This window comes from Monodelphis domestica, chromosome 1, assembly GCF_027887165.1.
Source record: "Monodelphis domestica isolate mMonDom1 chromosome 1, mMonDom1.pri, whole genome shotgun sequence".
In the NCBI taxonomy this organism is placed as follows: Eukaryota; Metazoa; Chordata; class Mammalia; order Didelphimorphia; family Didelphidae; genus Monodelphis; species Monodelphis domestica.
In genome coordinates this window covers 601,897,974-601,920,106 of record NC_077227.1, presented here as the reverse complement: position 1 = coordinate 601,920,106, position 22,133 = coordinate 601,897,974, and the positions used below count along the sequence as shown (strand labels likewise).

General features: G+C 37.1%; 1 protein-coding gene across 2 annotated transcripts in view; it reads right to left on the bottom strand.

Moving 5' to 3' along the window:
* Nucleotides 1-22,133, bottom strand: part of ACOXL (acyl-CoA oxidase like) — a 627,156-nt gene that overhangs the window by 38,546 nt on the left and 566,477 nt on the right. For both annotated transcript variants that reach the window (XM_056813765.1, XM_056813764.1), the window contains one exon: nt 15,163-15,264. In XM_056813765.1, coding sequence (XP_056669743.1) covers nt 15,163-15,264 — 102 coding nt within the window. The remainder of the gene's footprint in view (nt 1-15,162; nt 15,265-22,133) is intronic.

The window sequence follows — 22,133 nt, the reverse complement described above, 5'->3', positions numbered from 1 at the left end:
TAACAGGAATTTTTTTCCTTATGCAGGATTTTGTCCTTAAGAAACATCAAGGGAGGCAGCTGGGTGGCTCAGTGGATTCAGATACTTCCTAGCTATGTTACCCTGGGCAAGTCCCTTAACCCCCATTGCCCAGCCATTACTGCTCTTCTGCCTTCAAACCAACACACAGTATTGATTCTAAGATAGAAGGTAAGGGTTTAAAAAAAACCCATCAAGAACACAGAAAATGGTACCACTTTGCTATAACTTATAACCTACAAGCCTCCTAACACATACTTTCCCAAACAAACTTCAAAGTCTTTTTCAAGATAAAGTATCATGTTTATAGTATATCATCTTGTTCAGAAGGAGCTGGTGGAGCGGGAAGGAGCTGGTCCATATGCACTCCATCTTCCTCTTCCACTCTTCCCCTATTTTATCATGCCTCATCCTAGAGTTGGGCCTATTGAAATCCTCTCACTTATACATGTTGACTTTGTCAGTCCGAGCTCTATATGAAGTAGAGGCATAGATAGGCCAAGAGGCAGCCCGAGGTCATAGACTACCACTATTTATTGTGGCATTTATGTATTTTTTAACCCTTTAACATGGAAAAAAATGCTACCATTTTTATTAGATTCCTAATTTTTTTCTCCATGTTACTGTAAAGTTTTTGAATGTGTTCCCTAACCCTATTTTCCATACAAATCTTGTGGTTTTTTTATTGTGCAATTTTACATAGCACTGTGGTTTTTTGGAATGCATCTGTTGCACTGTAACAGAACTGACTATCCGTTAAATACATTGGAATCTGGGAGGTGGGGTGCTAGCATTTGGGATGATGAGGGCCAACTTCATGTAGAAGGGGGCATTTGAGCCTTGTCTTGAAGGAAGAGAGGGATTCAATGAGGTGAGGAGGGAGTTCATTAGAGGCATGAGGAGCAACCTTTTCTTTCCTAAATATCTCTTTCCTTAAAGTTGTTGCTTTCTGCAATCTAATTGCCATATAACTGCCAATATAGTCTAAGGCATATACACGACTCTCTTCTACTCAAAAAGCCTTCTTTAGCTCCCAAGTATTAACAAGGATAAAATGCAAAGTCTTTAGCCTGCCATTGAATGCCTCTCCAACTTGGCTCCTTTCTACTTTTTCAGTCTTTGTTTATATTATTTCCCTTCAAGCATTCTGCATGGCAGCCAAAGATTTCTAACTGTTCCTTTAACTCAAATATCCATTTTGTGTGCTTTGTATCTTCTAGTTGCTCCCCATGCCTGGGATCCACTCCCTCTCCAACACTGTCTCACAGCATCCTCCTCTTCTCCCCAAACTTACCTGCTGTGCCACCTCCCATGAGAAACCTCCAGTTAGTGCTCTCCTACTGCTTTACATTTCTTTGTATTATCCTTATCTGAGTACATATTATTTCTCCTTCAGGAGAATGCAAGTGATTTGAGCCTGGGAGTTGTTTAGTTTTTGGCTCCTATATCCCCATACTAACATGATGTACCATTTACACGCTTTTGTTGCAGTTACTTTTCAGTCGTGTCAGACTCTTTGTGACTCCATTTGAGGATTTCCTGGCAATGATACTGGAGTGGTTTACCATTTCCTTCTCTAGATCATTTTATAGATGAATAAATTACTGAGGCAATTAGGGTTAAGTGACTTGCCCAGGGTCACACAGGGGGTAGATATCTGAGGTTGCATTTGAACTTAGGAAGATGAATCTTCCTGACTCCAGACTCCAGACCCAGCACTCTATTCACTAGAACACTTCACTGTACCATCTCTCTGTCCCACCTAGTCCTATTATGATACTGACGTATAGTAGGTACTCAATAAAAACCTTGCTAAATTGATTTGAATCTCACTTTATTTTCTTCATTTGTAAACTAAATGTGTTAGACTAGATAACGGTATCTAGATCTGGCATTTTATTATTCCATGATTCTATTTGCCATTAAAATTCCTAGGTTTAAAGTGCTTTCTAATCCGAAGAGTTTTAGCATTATAGGTTTAGGGTTGAAAGATGAGCTTTAGGCTCACCTAGTCTAATTCTCATTTTCTCTATTCTTTAAAAATTCTTACCTTATATTTTGACGTTAAAGGATCACTCTATTGCAAATCTGAACAACATGGAAACAGGTTTTGAGCAATGATACATGTATAACCCAGTGGAATTGCTTGTCAGCTCTGGCAGGGACAGAGGAAAGGGGGAGAATCATGAATCATGGAACCATGGAAAAATATTCTAAATAAAAATTTAAAATTATTAACTTATGTCTAGAATCAATACTAAGTATTGGTTCCAAGGCTTAAGAGTGGTAAGGATTAGACAATTAGGGTTAAGTGATTTGCCTAGGGTCACACTTCTAGGAAGTATCTGAGGGCATTTTTGAACCCAAGACTCTAGCCCTGGCTCTATATCCACTAACCCAACTAGCTGCCACTAACACTTCATTTTCAAAGGGGTAGTCTGAGGCTTAGAGAAAGCAAGTTATTTGCCCAAGGTCATACAAGGAGTAAGTAGTAAAATTAGGATTCAAAACCAGATCTTCTGACTATAATTTAAGGATTATTTTTTCCATTACAAAAAATAATTTACATTTATACAGCACTAGAAATGTTAAAAAGCAACTGTCATAATAAATCTGTGAAATAAATAAGTCTCATCATTGCTTCCATTTTACAAATGAGCAAATGAGGTTACTGAAGGGCTGTATTGTTCAATGTCACATAGTAAATATGGGAGCTGGGATTCAGACTTAGGTCTCTTGATTCAAGTGCAGTGTTCATTCTCCTACATCACAGTCTTTCAGAAGAAATGTTATAAATGGATGCCAAATATTGTCATTCACATAATTCATCATTTGTCATAGTATAGGGACAATTAGTGGTAGTATCTATCTGATCTCTATGCTTTGAAGAAAAATGTGGCTTAGGTGTCTTTGGGGAAAATATTATATATGCCCAGACACATTTAATTTGATAAAATCAAAGATTCATCTATCTTGGAAAAAGTCATTTTAGTAATCCAAGTTTAGCCATTTTTCTATCCAATTTAGTAATTCAAGTGCTAGACTGGAGAAGCCTATTTTTATTTACCACAACTATAGACACTTTTTTCCCTCAAACTACTGCTGCTTAGGTTTAATTATAACAATATCTCTCTGGATGAAGTTTTAGGGTTTTCTTTTTTTTTTAAGATGTCTTATTTTCCCAATTACATGTAATAACAATTTTCAACATATAGCTTCAAAAATTGTAAGATCCAAATTGTCTCCCTCTCGTCCTTCCCTCCCCCCTCTCCAAGATGGTGGGCAATCTGATCCAGGTTATACATGTATTATCATGCAAAACATACATCCATATTGATTATTGCTGTAAGAGAATAATCATATAAAACCAAAACTCCCAAATAAAGCCATAAACAAACCAATGTGAAAAATAGCATGCTTTGATCTGAATCTCTGTCATGATTTCTTCAAAAGTTTTAGAGTTTTCAAAGTACTTCCTTTCCAACTTCACAGAAAGGCATTTCAATGGAACCATACTCTATCTCACTGAGTTGGAGCATTGTCACATGTTATAGATGGGAACCCATCTATGGTATCTCATCCTCAGTACTTTTTTAAAATTTCCTTTAATAAATTCTCCAAAAAGGATCTACTTCATGTGCTAGAGTCTTCCCTCTAGGCCTGTGTTGGCAAACCCATGGCACATATGCCAGACCATGCCAGAGGGGGTTGTTCCCCTTCCCCTCTCCATGTGTGCCTGAGGACATTTCTCTCATCATCCACCCCTCTGCCCAGCAGCCCAATGAGAGTACTTCCTTCCTCTCATATGGAGTGAGGTAGGGGGCTCACATGTGGCATGGGGGTTATAGTTTGGGCACTTGGTCTCTAAAAGGTTTGCCATCACTGTTACTTAGGTCTTATAACAAGGTAGCACTGGTCATGGGCAGGTTCTAGTTACATGACTCCTTTTTTGAATATATATGTAGTTCTTAGATGATACATTTAATACCATTTCTGACACACAGGACATTGTTAATAATAGGCTGCATATTTTTTAAGCCCATCATGCATCTTTTTTTGTCCTTTGGATCATTCAATTTTGTTTCTTTGGAAATAGAGTTCAGTGTTTTGCTGCCATAAAGCATCACCAGAATAGAGTTAGAATTAGGAATTGAACTTGTGCTTTCATTAGACAAGAAATTCTCAGGTGAGGAAGTTCCTTTTACCAATGTTGATTTAAAACTTTTCTACAAATTATAGTTTTATGGAGTTGCTCAGTTTAAGTGACTTGCCCAGGATCACACAGCTGGTGTTTGTCAGAAATGGAACTTGAACTTCATCCTTCTTACTGACTCCAAGAATAACTAGGCCAATAATATATCATGTTTCCTCTCATCACCAAGAGATTATAGATAGAAAAAGAGGGAGTTTTGTATCAGAGAGTTGTTTAACATTACTGAAAGGTTTGCATAATTTCTCAAATATAATCCAGTTCACTTTCTTCTTCCTCCTCACTTCTGGGTTCATTTGCATGTACATATATATCTAAATTAATATATGAACCCAGTAGAATTGCTTTACATGCTGTAATTTAAAAAGAAGGAATTCTTCATCTATTTAGAAAAGATCAGTATTGGGAGAGTCCCACTAAAGGCCTGAATTTTAAATATTTCCAATATGGGTAAATATTGAATGACTAGGGAATAATCATGGATAGTATCACTCCCCTCAAAACAGATTCAGAGACATCAATACTACCTACTCATATGCTTATCTAATGTTTTTTTTTTCCATTTTCATGGGATGACCTACAAATGCATTCACAGTATCCTTGCTGAAAACACGAGATAGTAGCAAATTTACCAAAAATTTTCCATAGCAGATCACATCTTTAGTCACTCAACTATTGGGAAGTTATAAAGAATATACTATTTCACTGTATTTTTTTTTCATTAATGCTAAAAAAGGACTTAACTTGGTAGGGCAAAATGTAGCTTTGCAAGCCCTCTTTCAATAAGGGGCCGTATGTATATATGTATATATATATTAAGATCATAAATGATACCTTGAGGGTCAAAGCCCCTAAGATAACTTTGTTCTACAACAGTTTGATCATTAATATAAAATAAAGCACAAAAGTGGGAGGTGTGTGAACACTGAACATGACTTTGCCATTGACGATATCCTAGGCAGAGACCAAAGAGAAGGATATCATACCTAAGTGAAGTTTTCCAAATTTTCCTGTTGGTGGATGCCTTTGAACAGATCATATCAAGACCAAACTATAGTGTTCCAAAGTGAAATTCATGACTACGGCCAAAATAATATTTTCAAATTTCACCCCAGAAATAACCAGCTAGCACCCCGGGGCTCTCTTGACTGTTAGAGGAAAGCAGCCTCACTCCTCCAGAGTTCACCAACTCTCTCCAGCAACTGCCTCTGTATCCAGTCCCAGTCCTGGGTGTTCTGAGTGCGATGTTGGGTCTCTACAGGGTCTCATGCTGTCAGCTTGTCTTGTTATGCCCTGCTAGAAATCCCTTACTACACTACTTGAAAAAAAAATAACTTAGGAAAAGAATGAAAATCAATGATAGGATACCTATTACAAGAGTTGCCATTATCTCCTAGGGAAACTCAAGTAAAATGACTTGTTCATAACTGAAGTAACACAAGTAGAATTTGAACCCATGTCTCTTGACACTTAGCCCAGGACTCTTTCTACTATATTAATTACCCTTCTATTGTGTTGCTTTGACTGCATTCTCCCTATATTTTTTGTTTGACATTTTATTTAATGTCTCCTTAGTTGAATGTAGTTAATTATATGTAAAAATCCTCCCTTATAGTATGACAGTTGCTTTGAAGAGAATGTGCTCAAAACATACAAAAACTTGACTGTTCTCCTTCCAAGACATTTTTCTGAAGTCAGCATTTGTGAGTGAATGGGGCTTTCCATAGTTACTCTAATTCCATAACCAACTTGGTGGGAGCACACATCTTCTCTGACTTTGGAGATGGCTAACTAGTGCTTTCGAGTCTTATACCTTGTAATCCTCTGCGGGCTTGCATTGGGAAACAGGATTGTGCTTTATTATCAAGGCTTGGTCTGCTACTCCCAGCAACCTCTGCCTGTGGTGTCTCTACCTTGGGACCTACCTTTCCTCGTAATTCTGAAAGGAACACAAATCACTGTCCAGGAAAAGGAGACAGCCTCCTCTCAGGAAGTGACATTGTGGTATGAGTCCACTCTACTCTCTCAAATCTAAATAAAAGAAATCTTAGATATAGCCATTATTATGGTGTATTCTGCTTTTATCAAATGAGATATTGTAAAGTACTTAGCATAGTATCTGGTATATAGTAGGTGCTACATAAATGTTTACTCTTCCCTTTCTAGTATACAATGAAGTTTTCACAGGTAGAAACATTTCATGATATGTTGGGGATGGGGACAAATTGAGGGTACTAGGAAAGTGGAATCATAATTACCTAGCTTTCAAAGCATCTTATCCATCCCTCCTGCCCCCCTCCCCCCACAATTACATTATAACCCAGCTGCCAAATGATCTCAGAGGCTGGTATTGAGCTAAACAAATAACCCCCTCCTTCCTATATGTATCATAACAAGTTATTCTTCAATTAAGAAAATTCATAAAATGATACAAGGATCACCCTTCTGGGCATACAAAGCTATCTTGTTAAGTAAAGGATTAGAATTGTCCAGGTGGCTGCCATTCGGAAAACCTGGATTTGTAGGGGGAATGACCTTGGGGTCCTTCTTACTGACCAAATTGAAGAAACCAAATAAGACATGTATTTTCTTAACCTCAGTAGGCTGACCTGTATTTATTAGTTTAACAATGCATTTCATGTCACTGAGGTACAGCTTTAGCTGGGGGCAGAGAAAAATAGAAGGGAGGGAAGGAGATTTTTCCCATTCTTGGTAGTAGGGACCACTTTCTAGAGGCAGCCTAGAATGATGAGAAGACCTCGGAAGACCTGGGTTCTTGTCCTAGTTTTGTCACTGATTAAAGGTGTGAACTTTGATGGGCCTTTTGACTTTTCTAGAACTTTGGTTTCCCCATCTAAAAAATCAGAAGATTGGATTACTTTATTTCTAAGATCTCCTCCTCTAAATCCTGAAAATAGGGAAACTAAAATGTTTTGTATCTTTCATGACTCAGAGAATTTTGGCTTTAAAATTCTCTTCATGATTGTGCTTGAACTACAAGTTCAAGAAGAGAATTTCCATTTAGAGAACATTCACATTCTACTTAATGGTCAATGCTCTGGGTGGTACACAAAAAGAACACATTATAAAAATGATTCAAAGAAGGATTATTTTATTTGGCTCATTCATATTCCCTATCCTACCTAAATGCTCACCCAATAATATCTTACAACTCACTGAAGGTACCAATCAATTATAAACAATATTTCCTTGAACCACTTGAATTGGTCCTGGAAGCTTATAGAATTTTATTTTACATTGACTTTCCCATTGTATCATCTGATAACTCATTAAGGTGAATTAAGTGGTCAGGGGCCATCTCATCACTTCACAAGAGGGACGAGATATCCCATAGGTTTTTCTCACAGTTCCCTATAACTGAATGCAAATGCTTACTCTTTTTAGGTGAGATGGGATAAGATGCCCCTACTCCCCATCCCCACTGCAGTGGATATTTTAAATATACCATAAGTAATGCCTCATCATTTATTTAATGTTGAATTGTATTCAGGGTCCCTGAACATCTGTTATATTGGCTTGATCCAGGTGGTTTAGGAGTAAAGAAAACAGTGATGGAAAATCAGAATCCATGAAAAAGGTACATTTCAACACAGTATGGCGGAGAGCCAATGATATCAGTTTGCGAATAGTCAACGGCCTGAATGCTCTAGTCATAGCTGTATAAAGCCTTGTTATTTTTTAAAACTATGAAGTATCCTAGTTGTCATTAAGTTACTAATATAATAGATGAATTGGTCTGGTGCCAGCTTCCTAATTGACTCCAATCCAATAAACACTTATTAGGGAATTATTTTGTGCAAGGTATCATACTAGGTGTTAGGCATTAAAAAAAAAAGGACACAAAAATGAAGAAATAGTCCATATCCAAAGGGGCTTACATTCTATAGCCTCCTTTTTTAAAAAAATTGTTTTTTTCCTTCTAATTTTTGATATCTGATTAGATAAAGTCTTCACTTGGATTCTGCCCACACCAAACAATCAAATAAAAGTAGTATATTGCTTAAGATTAGAATCATGTAAACAGAATCCTGGCTTCTCATAGTTTGGCTGGCCATACTTTATGCCTCTTATTGTTCCAAATTTCTTTCCTCAAGAGGATAAATTAGAGTTGCCATGACTATAGACCTATTTGACCAATCAATCAATCAACCAATTTGACTGATTTATTTATTTATCTGCTGAACTGAATAGTGGTTTGTCTGACCTGAAAAAGGTGACTGGTCATTTCAGAGTCATGTGTATTCAGTGGAGGTGTCTGAAAAGCACCAGGCTTACCTAGCTCTTACTGATTCCCAGTCCTCCTTTCCAATACAGTTATCACCAAGGTATATTCAGAGGCAACACAGTTAAGTGGATAGAGCAGTGGACTTGGGGTTTGAACCCAACTTCTGAAACTCGTTTTAGGTGTGATTATGGCCAAATTATTTATTTTCTTTGGACCTTACTTTCATCAGCTGCAAAATGGGGATAAACTTGTTTGGCCACATCGCAGGATTGTGGTGAGGCTCAAAAGAGTGAATATACAAAAAGCATTGTAGTGGGATGGATTGATCAGAGGATGGCTGATCAGTTGCACTCCCTCCTGCTGACTTGCTGAAATTATTGGATGATTATAACAGGGAGGAAGGAAGGAAAGGAGGGAAGAGAAAGAAAGAGGGGAAGGAAGGAAAGAAAGGGAAAGGAGGGAAGGAAGGAAAGAGAAGGAAAAGAGGGAGGGAGGGAGGGAGGGAGGGAGGGAGGAAGGAAGGAAGGAAGGAAGGAAGGAAGGAAGGAAGGAAGGAAGGAAGGAAGGAAGGAAGGAAGGAAGGAAGGAAGGAAGGAAGGAAGGAAAGAAAGAAGGAAAGAAGGAAATAAGGAAAGAAAGAAGGAGCCTTATTAGTCCCTGGTATTATGCTTAATCATTATACTGATCAGAATTCTGAAGTCTTGTAATCCATTTTTACAAATTGATGTTATAGTATAACTTGTTCTCCTAGTTCTGCTTTGTTTCTTAAGACCATTCATGTTCCTGATTATGTTTTTATGCTACTTCTCTCACACAAGTCATCCTTGGCAACATGTGGTACTCTATTTACACATTCTGTGCCTCCTTACACTGAGCTATACTATAAAATTCCATGCTGGTGTACTTTAAATTTATGCTTCACCCCAGGGCAACATTCATGGGCTAGTCAACAATGATCTTCCATTTCTGGAAGAACAGCTTCAATGGGCCCAAACATTCAACAATCCTCTCCTGCAAGTGCTTGTCGACAGTAATCAAAACAACTTAGAAGGAATTTGAGAGTCACTGTACACACACACAATTTCATGGTAACAGTACCGTGAAGGGAGAACAGCTCTCCCTTACCTCCTTCAGTTTCATTCTTATCTGTCTTTGAAAATCTACTAATTCTTGGGGAAGGGTGGGGTGGCAGGGGTGGAGAATAAAACCAATTTTTAACATTTTATCAAGTACTATTTTCAGGATGTGCCTTGGATATTTTAATTTGACCTGCAAATCTTATTTGGGCTGTGTGTCTCAATAGACACATGGGAATGTCAGGATGCCACCAGATGTCAACAAGCTACATGTCTTGAATTCTTATCACCATCTAAACACAATGAACTTGCTTTCTGACACATAGCTGAGAACCACTGTTCAAATGTTGACCTGCAAATGACTAGAGAACTTGGACAGCTGGAGTATCAAATTTCAAGAAATAAATCCTTTGATAAGAGAAATGAAGCTACTAAATGCTTGGCTAAAAGTGACTTTAAGTGCTGGTTTTAAATAAAGGGATGGAATTGAACTCATCACTAATTTAAGACTCAGAAATGAGTTTTGAAGAGATGAACTTAGAATTTAGAGGACAGAGGCAATATTAAGTGTGCAGACTGATTTCTAAAGGGTTCTTCCCCCCCTTCACATGGATGATGAATTCAAAGCTAGAAGCAATCTTAGTTATCATCTACAGATGAGGCAACCAAGGTTCAGGGAGGAGTGGCTTGCTTGTGGTCATACAGGTAGTAAATATCAGAGCACGAAGTAAAATCCAGGCCACACAGACTTATAGAATTTCAGAGCTCCAAGAGAGTTCAACAATCAATCCAGTCCAACTCATACTTCTAAAATACATCCCACTTAAACACTATGGTAAGTCATCACACTGGTAAGTGTTTGAGTGAAGACCTCCATGGAAGATAGTCCACAACTACTTCTCCTCTGGACAGAGCCCATTTCACTTTTGAATGCTCTAATTGTTAGGACACTTCTTCCACCAGGAAATCAAATCTAAATTAACCCCTTTGCAGCTTCCACCCACATTACTCCTAGTTTTGTCTCATGGGGACAAACAGAGCAAAGTTAATCCCTCTTTCACATGAGAACATTTTAAATAGTTGAAAATAGCTATCACATCCCCACTGAGTCTTCTCTTCTCCAAGGTAAACATCTCCAGTTGTTTTAACTCCAAATCAAGTGTACCACGCAGGGATTTTTTCTGCCCACATCATTTGGATATGCTTCACTCTACCCTTTCCATCCTTACTTAATCCCCAAATTCCTCCACCGGGAATAAAATTCCAAAGGCTTTGTCACTGAAAGTAAGCTTCAGATTGGTTGCTGTTCCTTAATATAGATTACTATAATGTTTTGTTTCGTGGTTTGTATCAGACTGGGTCTCCCTATCTCACCCAGGCTAGAAATGTGTAGTGGCCACTTATGTGCCAATTCCACTGCCGATCCACTGCTGATGGAAGTTTTAACCAACTTTGCTCCTGACCTGGGCAAGTTTGCCCCTCTTTAGGCAGAAAAGGGACATCTTGCTTTCAGAAGTTTATTATATCAGTATCCACACCCAATTTACATTAGCCCCACTGCAGCTCAGAACTCCAAAGCTCAAGCAATCCACAAACTTCAGTCTCAGAGATAGCACATATGATAGGCATATACCACTGTGCTTGACAAATCAATAATAATAAGGTTATTAAACACTAGCAATTTGTAAATGCACATATACTGAATTTTCTAGGAACAAAAAAATCTCTCTATATATCATTATATAAGCACATAAGATCTTAGAATCATAAATTTAGAGACAAAAGAAAACTAGAATGTCACTGATTCCAAATTCTTCCTTTCATGGATGAAGAAATAGACTCATAGAGATTAAGTGACTCGTCCAGTGTCATATAGTTAGTAAATGTCTCAGGCATGTTTGAACCCAGATCTTCCTGACTCCATATTTAACATTCTAGCCTTTCTTCATATAATCAACAACTCTGGAATCTTCCTATAATATCATCTGTAGGCTGGATCATATACAGGAAGTTTACCTTTCATGGCACCCCAGAAATCATTATATCCAAATGTAAAAGATGCAGACCACCCTGTCTTTCTACCAATGGTGTTGGCTAAGTTGTATGTCAGGAACAGTTTCAGTGTGTTGACATGCTATTGATTAACAACTTAATGAGCCAAAGGCAAGGAATTCAGGAAGAATCCTTTTCCTTCCATAGGTACAGCCCAAGAAGGTAGCCTTGGGGAGTAATCTGAAGGTACTATCTAGTATATGTCCTTGCTTATGAGAAGTCAGAGCAATATTGGACGATACTGGATACTGACTACTCTTAGGGCCCCTCTTACTACTACATAAGTAACTGAGATGAGGCAGATAGGTGGCTCCATGGATAGAGAGCCAGCCCTGGAGAAAGAGTTCCTGGGTTCAAATCTGACCTCAGATACTTCCTAGCTGTGTGACCCTGGGCAAGTTACTTAACCCCCATTGCTTAGCTCTTAACCACTCTTCTGCCTTGGAATCAATACTTAGTATCAGTTCTAAGGCAGAAGGTAAGGGTTTAACAAAAAAGTAACTGAATGGTGGAAGAAGTTACAACTAAGGTCTAGGCGCTGATAAATGGAGAAAATCTAATCTGAACTGCCCCACCCCCACCCTTTTACAAATGAAGAACAACTGAGGCATAAAGGAACAAAGTTATTTCCCTGATTTCATAGAGGTAGTAAGGTATAGAGTTAATATTTGAGCTTAGAATTTTTCATTTCATTTCAAATTCAGTCCCTTTTCCATCCTCAAGTCACCTTTCATTGCCCTGTATCCAGAAATCTATTGTTAAAAGTTTAACAACTAGTTTTCCAGTTATATATGTGTGTGTGTGTGTGTAACACATAAATGCACACATTTTAAAGCTTAATCCATATTTTACATTCTTTTAAACGCTTGTCTTCTGTCTTAGTATGTATTCTAAGGTTACCTATCTGCCCCTACTTTTTTTATACTTTCTTAAGTATAGACAATCAATAAAATGACAAACCAAGCCATACTTTTTACTGAATACCAATCTCTAAAGTATATTTCACAGTGGTCTTTCAAATGTTAGAGCTGCCTCTCACATCCCCCTGCTTGTGTCACAAGACCTTCGAATTCTCAGCGCTTTAACAGCATGCCATCTTGAATTTCTAGTGGTTATTTTGGGGGTTCTTTTTAACATTTCTTGACATAGTAGAACTTCATTGTCAATTAAGTATTTTCTATTTGTTAAATGCTTATTCTTACTACTTTTCATATATTAAACCAGTAAGGGTTTACGGATGTATAGTGTAGATCTTCACTATAACAAAGAAATAAACTCATTGGGTTTGGAGTAAAAAAAAAATCTATTTTTTAAATCCTGGTTCTGATAGTCTTTCACTAGTGACCTCATGACTGTGACCAAATTATGTGACACTTTGGGCTACAGTTTCTTTGCTTGTGAAAAGAGAGGGCTGGACTAGATGATTTCTAAGGACCTTTCCTTCTCTCTATTTGCCCCTATAATCTTAGGAACTCTTTCAGGGACTTTAGGTATTTTTTACTAATTAAGAAGTCAGTGTGCCATATGGAAATCTAAGGAATGTAAAAGATGAATACAGCCTGTAGATGAGTATAAAATCCACTTGTGGTCAGGAACCTGGGTTCCTAGGCCTCGTTATTACTAGCTGTATGACTTTGGGAAAGTCACATAACATCTTTGTTTCTTGGTTTTCTCTTTTGAAAAATGAAAACAATCTTTTACCTCCCTCCCAACTTTGTAGAGTCATTGGGAGAACTAAGGATAGCTGATATCCTCCTGGAGCTGTCCAATTTACAAATATGAATCAGAGCAGTACTTTGAGATAAGTAATACAGGAAGCATTATCATGCCCATTTTATAGATAAGGTAACTGAAGGACAGAGAAGTTAAAAGATCTATTTAAGGTAGACCAGCTAATAAAGGAGCAGAACCAGTATACACACTCAGGTCTTCTGATTCCAAAGTCAGTGTGTTTTCTACAACACTTGTAGGCTGCTATACATATTCTGAAAAGTATCAAGGGTTTTATATGTGCAAATAGGCATATATGTATATATATATATCTGTCTGTAATTATACATGTATGTTTCTTTATCTGTAAAATGGTCACACTATACTATCAGGACTTCTTTGATAGAGCAAGTAGAGTATGTGACTGTGAAATGACATCAAATCATTTATTAAATCATTATGCTATATAGTGTAGTCCTCTTTTATGGTCCCTTGATTTTTCTGGCTTAGTAGAAATAGTCCAGCCTTTCTCCTGTATTGGGAATCTCATAAATCAGGAAATTCTAACTTTTTTGTGGGGAAAAGCTATTTTTATTTACCCTCAAATGGGAGGTTAGGTGGAACAGAAGAAACAGAGCCAGGTCTAAAGTCAAGAAGATACTAGCTATATGACCCTGGGCAAATCACTTAATCTTACTTGCCTAGATTTCTTACTCTAAAATGGGCAGGGGAAGGAAATGGCAAACCACTCCAGTATCTTTGTAAAAAAAAACTCCAAATGGGGTCAGGAAGATTTGGACACCACTGAACAACAACAATAACCACCTCTAATGTGCTAGAGACAGCTCAAATTAGTTCACAAGAACTAATTGTTAAATTTTCAGTGTGAATGTTTACATCTCAGAAATCAGCAAATTCTACAAATCAGCTTGATTTAGTGTGATTTGTTGATTGTCTAACCCCTTATTGGTGAACATATGGCACATGTGCCAGAGAGGGTTGTTCCCTTCCCTTCTCCATTGCACCTGAAGACATTTTTTTCACATCACCCACCCCTCTGCCCAGCAGCCCAATGGGAGCACTTCCTTCTTCCCCTGTCTGGGGTTAAGGGGTGGCTCATATGCAGCATGAAGGTGCAGTTTGGATACTTGGTCTCTAAAAGGTTCACCATCACTAGCCTTAAGAAAGTAAGAGAGAAAATGTTAATGATGTAGATTAAATTTAATAGTTTAATGTGGATACATTTTTATTCCAGAGACACTTTTGTTAAATAATTACTAACATACTCTTGTGTAACTATTTAATAAATTGACGAAGGTATATGGACAGTGATACCAATACCCATTGTTAGAATGTATGAAGTCCTCTTTTTTTTTTTTAACACAAGGAATAATTGGTGACAGCTGATAGTTTATAGTAAGAAGTAGAAAAATGAAAAGATGAATATCACATAAAATTAACATGCTTTCCCTTCCTTCCTTCTTCCTCTCCTTCTTTCCTTTCTTCCTTCCTTCTTTCCCTCCCCTCCTCTCCCTCCCTCCCCTTTTTCCTTCCCCTGTAACCAAAAAAAAAAGTTTTTTTTGTAGCTGTAGGTGGTGGGGAGAGGGAAGGAAAGTTCATGTCAGAGAGTTCAGGCAAAAACAATGAATCATTTCCTTGTCATCTTAAGTTTGAAATGTAACACGATAGCAGTAGAAAATAAAACAGCATGCATGTGAAATTCTAGAAGAACTGAAATTCTTTAGGAGGCAAGTGATACCAGCTTGATAAGTACTGTTTACTAAGAAAGCAAAGTCCCACCAATTGCTAATGACCTACAAGCAGTCTTCCACCATGGCAAAGGGTCTTACCTGACTTCTGATCTGCACACTGCTTGCTGGGGTCAAGTATTTATGCTCTAAGTACCATGCTCTCTCCTGGAACACCAACTTGGTTCCATACAAAAGACAAAACTAAAAAGGGGAAAGAAAAATATAAAAAATATTAATAAATCAAGAAATATGAAGCACTTTTATAAGGAGGCTAGAAGGGATGTTACAATAGGGAATTCTTAAAATACATGAAAGAAATCATGCTTTTAGAATAAATACTTTTCTAATAAATACTGGTCACAAAGTGGGCATTCACTATATATTAATGTACAACACTCATGAACTTAAAACAGTCAAATATCTTTCTACCTTCTTTATTTCTTCCCTAAAATAGAAAAACCAAAGCCCACATACCAAACAATATCTAAATGTAATCTCTACCAAACACAATTGTAATGCATCCTCATAAAAGATAGCTCTTCAAAATAGATATTCCAGTATTTATATAATTCCTTGTCTAAGGCAGCTTGGTGTAGGGCAGCAGTTCTCAAGCCTTTTGGCCTTAAGACCTCTTTAAACTCTGAAAAATTATTGAATTTTCCCCTCAAAGAGCTTTTGTTTATGTGACTGATATCTAATGATATTTACTGTATTCAAATTTAAAATAGTATTTATTTATATTTATGTTACATATTTAAAACAGTGTTATGATGATATTATGAATAGTATAATTATCAAAGATTCCCTGAAAGGGTCTCAGGACCCCCCCCCCCCCCCATCCTTAAACCATCCTTAAAAAACCACTGGTTTAATGGTTAGAGAGCTGTCCTGGAAGCCAGGAAGGTGTGGGTTCCTGTCCTTCCTCTGACATATCCTGATAGTGGGACCTTCAACTAATTACTTTTCAATGTCTCAGATAACTCATTAAGAGAATAAATTGCAGAGTAAGAGCTAATTGATGAAGGAGTTTCCTTGCTGGGAGTTCCCGACACCAATGAATTCACAGAACCAAAACTTTATTTATATATAATTAGGTAATTTATATAATTCTTCTAACATGATTTTTTTTTTTCCTTATAAGATTCCTGAAAAACAAATGGATGACTGATAATATATGGCAGCTTAATGAGATCTGTAGCAGATAATGATCTTCATATTCCAAGAATTATAATACGGTGTTTTTTTCTCCCCAAAATTTTATTCAGTTACATAAACATGACACCTAGATATCATATCAAATGCTTACATATCTTCTACTGATCATTAAGCTCAAAAGTTGAGTTTTCATGTATGTTGCCATGCAGTACCCTCAATCTTCTCCTAAAGAATGTAAGCTCTTTGAGGGCAGGGCATACTTTAGTTTTTAGAATCTTGGAGGTCATCCAGTCCAAATCTCTCATCTTGTAGATGAGGAAACTGAGGTTTAGGGAGGGATATTCAGCAACCTGCCCAAGGTCATGAGGGGCAGAGCTGGAACTCAAATCCATGTCCACTAGGTCCAAATCCAACTTTTTTGTCTTTGTACCCCTCGGTGCTTATTACAGGGAGGGATTTAGTATCTCTTAAATTGATTTATCATTGGATTTTTGTGGAAAGTTAAATTTTGGATGTATTTATTATTATCATTGTGAATAATCCCAGATATCTAGAAACAGACTAAATTTGGTTTAGCAAGTAAGCCAATGAGAAGGATTATAACCCTAAATATGACCCGTCTGTGAACTTGGCAAACAAGTGAAAAAAGTCTCAGTTGGCTCTTCTGTAAGAAACAGTCACTTGTGTTAGTACAATCCACAGAAAGAGTAGTAGAAATAACTGATAAGAATTTTTGGAATGTACTATGCCCTGATAAAATATCACATAAATGCTTAATCAGCCTAGTTAGCTTACTTAGGTCTTGAGTGAATTCCATATTCCTTCAACACATTTTGGTTCTGCACCTGCTACGTACATAACATTGTTCTAGGCAGTGTGGGAATCACAAAGATCAGTAGGTCAACTGATTCTAGAGATAAATTTAAAGAAAAATAGGAAGGGAACTAAGAAAGAGCTCAACTGAGTGTCCCATAGACCCAGGATTCATTATATATATGATGGGGCAGCTAAGTATTTCAGTGAGTTGACAGCCAGGCCTAGAGATGGGAAGTTCTAGGTTCAAATGTGACTTCAGACAATTACTGGCACCCTGGGTAAGTCATTTAGCCCCGGTAGCCTAGTTCTTTCTGATCTTCTACCTTGGAACCAATACTAAGTATTAAGTCTAAGATGAAATGTGTTTAAAAATATTACACATATATGAGTATTTATGTATATATATATATGCATGAACTTATATACATATATATGCATATAACCCTAACCCTAAAATGCTTTATAGTAACCTTCTTTAAAATCCCCTAAAAATGGTTGGCTCTTAATTTTTAGGGAACATGGGTAGAGAAAAGCTCATTCCTTTCCCTGAAGGACCATCTTGCAGATTGGTAGTAGTTAGCAGCTAGAAATCAGTAGGGGGCAACAGAAAACTGAATCCCTGAAAAAGAGGAGGAGGAGGAGGAGGAGGAGGAGGAGGAGGAGGAGGAGGAGGAGGAGGAGGAGGAGGAGGAGGAGGAGGAGGATGGATGGATGGATGGATATTTTCTTGTTTCTAGTTTTCTAGAGCCTTTTTAGTTCTTTATGATTTCTCAAAAAATTGTCTATTGTGATTTTGCATTGATGGTTACACGTTGTTTTAGTACCGTGTGATAAATTCACCTTAATTTGAAGACCTGACTTGTAGCTAGGCTCTCTTTTATTAGTTCCTTCATTATATTGGACATCAATTTTTTAAACCCTTACCTTATATCTTAGAATCAATACTGTGTATTGGTTCCAAGTCAGAAGAGTGGTAAGGACTAAGCAATGGGGGTTAAGTGACTTGCCCAGGGTCACAAAGCTAGGAAGTATCTGGGACCAGATTTGAACCCAGGAGCTCCCATCTCTGTGCCTAGCTCTCAATCCACTGAGCCATCCAGCTGCCCCTATATCAATTCATTCTTAAGAATTTGTTCTACCCTTTCTAATTTGTGAATCATTTTCATTGAAGAAAAAGAAGGAAGAAAACTTAAGATTTGAGTAGTTCTGCCTTCTCTCTGTTGTCTATAAAAATTACATTAACTTTCCTAAGTAGTGATAAACCTTAAAAAAGTGTTTTGCATTTAAAAAATAAAACTTAGCTCATTCAAGGCTTTAGCCTTCCTGATGTTGTTTTTGGAAGTTTTAACCATTTAAAAAATTTTAGTTGTATGCTCCTTTTTTCATCTCTTATATATAATTACTTCAAAGCTGCCACATCAGAGCACACACTAGCTTCAAAAGATACTTTTGTCTTTTCTCCTCATTGGAATTACTCACAACTGTGGAGTCAAAATTTATAATTTTAACACAATTGCTCATCTCTCTTCAGCCATGTTCCCATCATACCTGTCTTTTTCCAGAAGAAAAAAATTAAATGGATTTTTAAAAGTTTAAGATGCATAGTTAACTATGTCTTGAGTTTTTTTTTTGTCATTGTTATGAATTCCAATACAACTAGACCTCTTTCATATAAAGTTTCTGTCAGTTTTTATATTGCTGGTCATTTCCTTCCTTTTTTGAAGGCATTCATTTCCCATCTCCATGTCTTTGTACTTGAGTTGTCCCCCATATCTGAGATACCCTCTCTTTTTTACCTCTACCTCTTAGAATCTACAGATGCCTTCAAGGCTCAGCTCAAACACCACCTTTTACATGAAACCTTTCCTAATGCTCCCAGTTACTACTGTCCTTCCCAGTAAAATCACCTTGAATTTCTTTTATACAAATTTATATATGTCTCCCTCAATATAATGAAAATTCCTTGAAGGCAAGGACTGTTTCATTTTTATTTTTGTGTCCTCACCACCTAACACAACACCTGACATATAGTAGGCATTTGATAAATGCTTGTTGATTGTCTGATTGGTCAGATTTAATTTCAGAATAGCAATTTTCCTAATTGACTTATAAAAGATGAAGTTGTCTTCAAGTTATGCTAGATATTTATGAGGTACTCTGTTTTTAATAGAACAGATTTTTAGTATATATTCACATTGCTGAAATGTGAGTCACTACTATAATTTGTGCTATTCTTTTGGAATCTACTTTAAGAAAGCATCATCCATATCCAGTGACTGGCTAGGTAGTTTATAGCAATCAATCAAACAATAAAAATATATATTTATTAAGTACCTATTTTATATCAGATACCGAAGATATGAATACAAAGCAAGATGGTTCCTGCCCTAATAATGCTGCATTTTACTGTGGAGATACATATGTTCAGAGATTAATAAATATAAGTTGCATATATATTTGTTTTGTACGTAGATCGTGATTATTAAACTAATATATGAATCATAGTTATTCTTTTAAAACATTTAATAGTAATATATAAATATATATATGGTAGAAAAGCTGAAAGGATTGCCCAAGTTGCTTGAAAATAATAAATATCTTTAATCAAGGGTCACCACTGAAAAAATAAAAATTTCCAAGCAATATTGCTTCAGCGTCTCCTTTTATCCCTACCCAAATGTTGTTCATCATATTGTTACCCTTAGGTTAGAAGAATTCTATTAAAAATATATTTCCTTAACACATGATGCTATTTTCCTAAATAAACTCTGGAGAAGAAAGTGCTAAACTGTGGGGGGGGGGAGGCACTAGGCATAACTAATGTGTGAGAAATGTACAATAGACGATATTTAGGGCTGTGTGCAGTTAATTAATAGGAATCACTAATTCTGGCATTGATATTCCTTAGGATCATAGATTTAGGGTTAGAAAAGAGGCTTTATAGACTTTCTCTCTATCCTAATCCCCTCATTTTATAGAAAAGGAAACTGAAACATAGAGAAGCCCAGTGATTTGTCCAGCATAAGATAGCCAGGAAGTGAAATATGATGTGAACTCAGATTTTCTTGATGTTAAGGGCAGTAGTCTATTCACTTTGCCACTCAGATGCCTAGACTAAAAGACTTCATGCTACAGAAGAAGAACCATGGAGGACGCATGTACCAAACAGTGTACATTTATCCCTGACACAATGTAACTTTCCCCATTGTGGTTTCGCTATATCACAGGTGAGTATAAGAAATTAAATGAGAATTTGGGGGGAGTTTTGTGGAAGCTACAGTTGACATGCAAAGGCCAGCAGATGACATAAAAAAAATTTAGAAACTCAGAAATGTATACTTGATGCAAAATTTACAATAAAGTACTGTAAAAACCTGATAAAAGAAAAAGAAACAATTCAAATTTCTTCTCTGGCAAAATGGAGATTCAAAAGTTTTAGGTAGATTATCTAGATCTCAGGAGTACTGAGTCTCCAACACTCATAATGTGAAAGGGAGTAATGTTTAAGGTGAGAACTTCATGGCCAGAGAAGCAGTTCTGCTTTGCTAGTCCAAAGGTCCTAAGAGAATTATTCTCTATATGTGTATTCCTGTATCATTCTTGTCCCCAACACACACAGAGACACACACACGCACATGCTTTGGAAAAGCAACCCAGCTAGTGTGTCTGGAACCACATGTTCAGACTAATGATAGTACCTTAGAGATCACTCAGTCTACCCAGGAAACTGAGACCCAGAGACATTCAATGACTTGTCCAGATTTACCAAGGTCATAAATGGCAGGGCTAAGATTCAAACCCAGATCCTCTGCATCCAAATCCAGAGCTCTTACAAATACCATGTTACTACATGCCTGAGCTGACATTTCTCCCTAGCCATCTGTAATTCGCCTAATCCCTCTTCACATTCTCTCCCTGCTTCTGGCATGTCTGTGTCAGAGGCCAAGGGACCCTGACATACCCCTTTTACTAGATCAGTTTCCTTTCAACAGAATGTATACCCTTCCATTGCTGCATTCCCATCAAGGCTCTCATCCCACCAAGCTTCAGTGATACCTAAGTAATTGTCTTTCCATCCATTATAGTGGAAAGCCAAAGGACACATGGGAATAAGCCTGCTGGGACCAAAAACAGCATGAAGGAGACTGCCTGCTGCTCTATACAGCCAGTGGGCTGTGTTTCTCTATGACCCTGAGCTACATAATAAAGAGAGGGATGTTGCAGAAGGACTAAAAGTTAGGTCTCCAGTGTCAGATAAGATGAACAAAGCTTATTAATGCTTGGTAATAACAGCATGATCAGAGGATCTTTCCCCCCCTAGCAACAACCCAATTCTCTCATCGTGATGAACTACTCTGCCTTTCAGCCTCAGAGTTCTGCCTCTCGGGAGTAGCATTATTGCCTTGCAAAATTGATGGGCAATGGCGTTATCCCTTAGATTAAGGTATTTCTGTCACCATTAGCAAAATGTATTTGCTTTACAATTTCAAAGAAAAATCCTGGTAACAAGAAAGAGAGAAAGAAAGAGAGAAAGAAAGAAAGAGAGAAAGAGAGAAAGAAAGAAAGAGAGAGAAAGAGAGAAAGAAAGAAAGAAAGAGAGAGAGAAGAAAGACAGACAGAAAGAAAGAAAGAAAGAAAGAAAGAAAGAAAGAAGAAAGAAAGAAAGAAAGAAGAAAGGAAGGAAGGAAGGAAGGAAGGAAGGAAGGAAGGAAGGAAGGAAGGGAGAAAGAGAGAAAGAGAGAGAGAAAGAAAGAAAGAAAGAAAGATAGAAAGAAAGAAGAAAGAAAGAAAGAAAGAAAGAAAGAAAGAAAGAAAGAAAGAAGAAAGAAGGAAGGAAGGAAGGAAGGAAGGAGAAGGAAGAGAGAAAAGAAGAGAAAAAGAGAGAAAGAAAGAAAGAAAGAAAGAAGAAAGAAAGAAAGAAAGAAAGAAAGAAAGAAAGAAGAAGGAAGGAAGGAAGGAAGGAAGGAAGGAAGGAAGGAAGGAAGAAGGAAGAGAGAAAAGAAGAGAGAAAGAGAGAAAGAGAGAAAGAGAGAAAGAAAGAAAGAAAGAAAGAAAAAAGAAAGAAAGAAAGAAAGAAAGAAAGAAAGAAAGAAAGAGAG